The 3,301-nt window shown below is 60.6% G+C and overlaps 1 protein-coding gene across 1 annotated transcript in view; it reads left to right on the top strand.

Moving 5' to 3' along the window:
- Nucleotides 1-5: 5 nt before the first annotated feature.
- Nucleotides 6-3,301, top strand: part of RUSC1 (RUN and SH3 domain containing 1) — a gene marked incomplete at its 5' end in the record, with an annotated part of 3,688 nt that continues 392 nt past the window's right edge. The window contains 7 exons of the mRNA XM_009578606.1: nt 6-35; nt 220-394; nt 521-626; nt 727-773; nt 1,045-1,773; nt 1,975-2,260; nt 2,624-2,752. Coding sequence (XP_009576901.1) covers nt 6-35; nt 220-394; nt 521-626; nt 727-773; nt 1,045-1,773; nt 1,975-2,260; nt 2,624-2,752 — 1,502 coding nt within the window. The remainder of the gene's footprint in view (nt 36-219; nt 395-520; nt 627-726; nt 774-1,044; nt 1,774-1,974; nt 2,261-2,623; nt 2,753-3,301) is intronic.

Raw genomic sequence — 3,301 nt, forward strand, 5'->3', positions numbered from 1 at the left:
CCCACTTCAGCACCGCGCGGAACCTGGTGCAGAAGGTGAGGGTCTGGGCTGAGGCTCTGACCGGGCTGGGGTGGGCAGGAGTGAGGGCAGCCGTGCAGGCTTTGGGCAGGAGGGGTTTTGGGGGCTCCAGGGGGAGGATCCCACCATCCCTCCCTGCAGGCTCAGGGTTAGGTGCTGCCGTTCCCCTCCCTTTCCTCTCCTTGTGCCTCCCTGCTTCAGGCCCAGCTGGGAGACAGCCGGCTCAGCCCAGATGTGGGTTACCTGCTGCTGCACACCCTCTGCCCTGCGCTCTATGCCTTGGTGGAGGACGGGCTGAAGCCGTTCCAGAAGGATGTTATCACAGGCCAGAGGAAGAATTCCCCCTGGAGTGTCGTGGAAGCCTCCGTGAAGACAGGTCAGTGTGAGGAACATGCTCCTGGAGATGTTGGGATCAGCATCTCGAGGTACCTGGAGTCCTTTTCCAGCCGGGGCCGCGGGAGGTTGTGCCCCCGGAGCAGTGACTGTGTCCTGTATTCCACAGGCCCCAACACCCGCTCTCTCCACAACCTGTGCTGGCACGTGGCTGGGCTGGCCCCTCTCAGCAGCACCAGACAGAAGTTTCATGCCTTTATCCTCGGCCTTCTGAAGTGAGTATTGGCCCTTGACGGCCCAGGCTGTCCTTGTTGCGATGGCAGGTTGGAGCAAAGTCCCAGGAGCTCTAACGTGGGTTCCCTTTGTCTTGTTTAGCATTAAGCAACTGGAGCTGTGGATCTCTCACCTGCAGAAGAGCCCAGGTAAGGACTCAGTGCCCAGAAGCTGCCCACCCAAGTCCTCTCCTACTTGCCAGGGTGATAATCCCATACCCGTTCACCCACAATGCTTGGCTGGGATTTCTGTAGTGGACAAGGGCATTGTTTTCCGTGGCTGTCGTACTGGATGAGGGCAGTCAGCAGACAATTTGGAGCATCATTTGGACCTGCCAGGATGGACCAGCTGGCCCTGGGAGGGATGTGTGGGCAAGGGCAGGGCATTTTGCAGCTGTCCAGCGCTGTCCGTATCTCGTAGGTGTAATCTCCGTGCTGTATTCACCCATGGCCTTCTTTGCCCTGAGTCAAGGCCCTCTTCCCCACCTCGCTGATGAACTGCTGCTGCTCATCCAGCCCCTCTCAGTGCTGACTTTCCACCTTGACCTGCTCTTTGAACACCACCACCTCTCCGTGGATGTAAGACCCTTGTCCCGTCGGCTGGAGTCACCCCTGTCTCCTGCTCGCCATGCTGCTCAGGCTCGGGGGGCTGTGCAGCCTTCTCCAGAGGGCCAAAGCAGTGCTGCAGGGGCAAGCCTGGAAGATGAGACCCCCCCCGATACTCTGGGGAGGGCAGCCGGTGCAGAGGGCAGCACAAGGTCCCAGTCCCAGGCGGCTGTGCGTGGGCTGGTCCCTGGTCCCCAGGTGGGGGCTGCCCTGCAGCAGACCTTCCAGCACGTGCTGCGATGGGGCGACCAGCTCGGTCGCGCTTTCCTGGGAGGTGACAGCTCCCCGGAGACCCACAAGACTGAGGCAGGCCCTCGGGGTGCCAGGGCTGGCCTCGGTGGCTGGTGGGGCCAGCTGAGCCAGGCCTCCAGGATTTATGCTGCTCCTAGCAAGGAAAAGTTCCCCTTCATCTGGTGGACAAAGCTGCGGACGGCTGCGGGGGATTCCAGCCCCGGCCAGGCTGCGCGACCCCACATATCTGTGAATGAGCCTAGAGGCACGGAGCTGCAGCTTCTTCAGACCACAGGGCTGGCCTCGGTGGCTGGTGGGGCCAGCTGAGCCAGGCCTCCAGGATTTATGCTGCTCCTAGCAAGGAAAAGTTCCCCTTCATCTGGTGGACAAAGCTGCGGACGGCTGCGGGGGATTCCAGCCCCGGCCAGGCTGCGCGACCCCACATATCTGTGAATGAGCCTAGAGGCACGGAGCTGCAGCTTCTTCAGACCAAAGCTGACCCTGAACTCTCCAGCCCAAAGCCCAGCAGCAGCGCTGACACCTCTGGGACCTCTTCCCCCGAAGATCTTATCCTGCCTGCTGGAGCTGGAGCACGCACCAAGCCAAATGATCCCGCTGCTGGAGAGAAACTCCTGGCTGCTTCCCCAGAGCCTTGTGCGGATAGGAACCGCGCAGCCCCTTCCGACCCAGAGGCTGGCAGTCCTCCTGGTCCTGGGAAGGGGAGGCGGGCGTTTTGGACCCCCCAGCCCCTCTGGCAGGAGCTTCCCTCCCAGTCCCGACACCATCTCAGCTAGGTCCAGGTAAGACCCAGCTTGGGCAGGCAGGGTGGGGGAAGCAGCGTGTGCTGAGGAAGGGTTTTTCTCCCAGGCAGCATACGGAGAGCACACCATGGGGCTGGCTGGCCTCGCGGGGTGTCTTGTACTGCCTATTATCCAGGTTGTGCTCTGGAGCGGTTGCGCCACGCTGGGGGATTAGCACATGTCCCAAGTGCTGCTGCCATCACGTTGCCTCAGTCCTTTAGAGCAGCAGGAGCTCATGGTGGAGGCTCGGTGGTGCTTGATAGAGCCCTTGTCAGCTCCCAGATCGCCAGGCTAGTTTTCTGAGCAGGATGGGTGGGAAAAGGCTTCCCAGATGAGCTTGTGGCTTCCTTTGCTTTGTGGCAGGAGGCCCTCCAGCTGGCTGTCTCCCAGTGCGCGTGTCCTGGCCGTGGTGGTGAAGGGGCTGGCGTCGGAGAAGACCCGTGATCAAGAACAGCCAGAGAGGAACACGTGCAACGTGCCCCAGACCCACAGGTGATGCAGGGCAGGTAGTGTTTGGGGCTGGAAAGCTGGTGGTGGATTTTTTTTTTTGGGGGTGAAGCAGGGGCTGTTTCCAGGCATAGCCTGGATATCCTACACACCTTTCTAGGAAAAGGCTTACACCGCTCCTTGTTCCTCCCTTGCACCTTGACAGCTCCCCCGGAGATTCCCCCCCTCCTGCTGCACTTTGGGTGAACCTGTGTGTCTTCCTAGCTGTGATCATTTGTTTTTCCCAGATATTTTGGTGGGGGGGATTTTGGGCATTTCCTTTGTCTTGTGTGCTTTCTGGATTCATAGCAGCTTGTTTGGGGCGACTACGTGACAGCTCTGACCAAATTGTGGCAGGTCAGAAAAGCTGTAGTGGTGCTTCTGTGCTTGCGCAGCGTCTGTCCAAGCGGAGGGCGAGTGGCCGTCCCACACCAGGTTCGGCCGTCTCCCTCCTCCCCAGCCCTCGCTGGCCCTGACCTAGACTCTCCCCTCCACATCTGCGCAAGCGCTGCTCACGCTCTTGCTGCTGCTCCGAGGGTCTGCTTGGCAGGATGG

Source organism: Fulmarus glacialis, unplaced genomic scaffold (genome assembly GCF_000690835.1).
Source record: "Fulmarus glacialis isolate BGI_N327 unplaced genomic scaffold, ASM69083v1 scaffold455, whole genome shotgun sequence".
NCBI lineage: Eukaryota > Metazoa > Chordata > Aves > Procellariiformes > Procellariidae > Fulmarus > Fulmarus glacialis.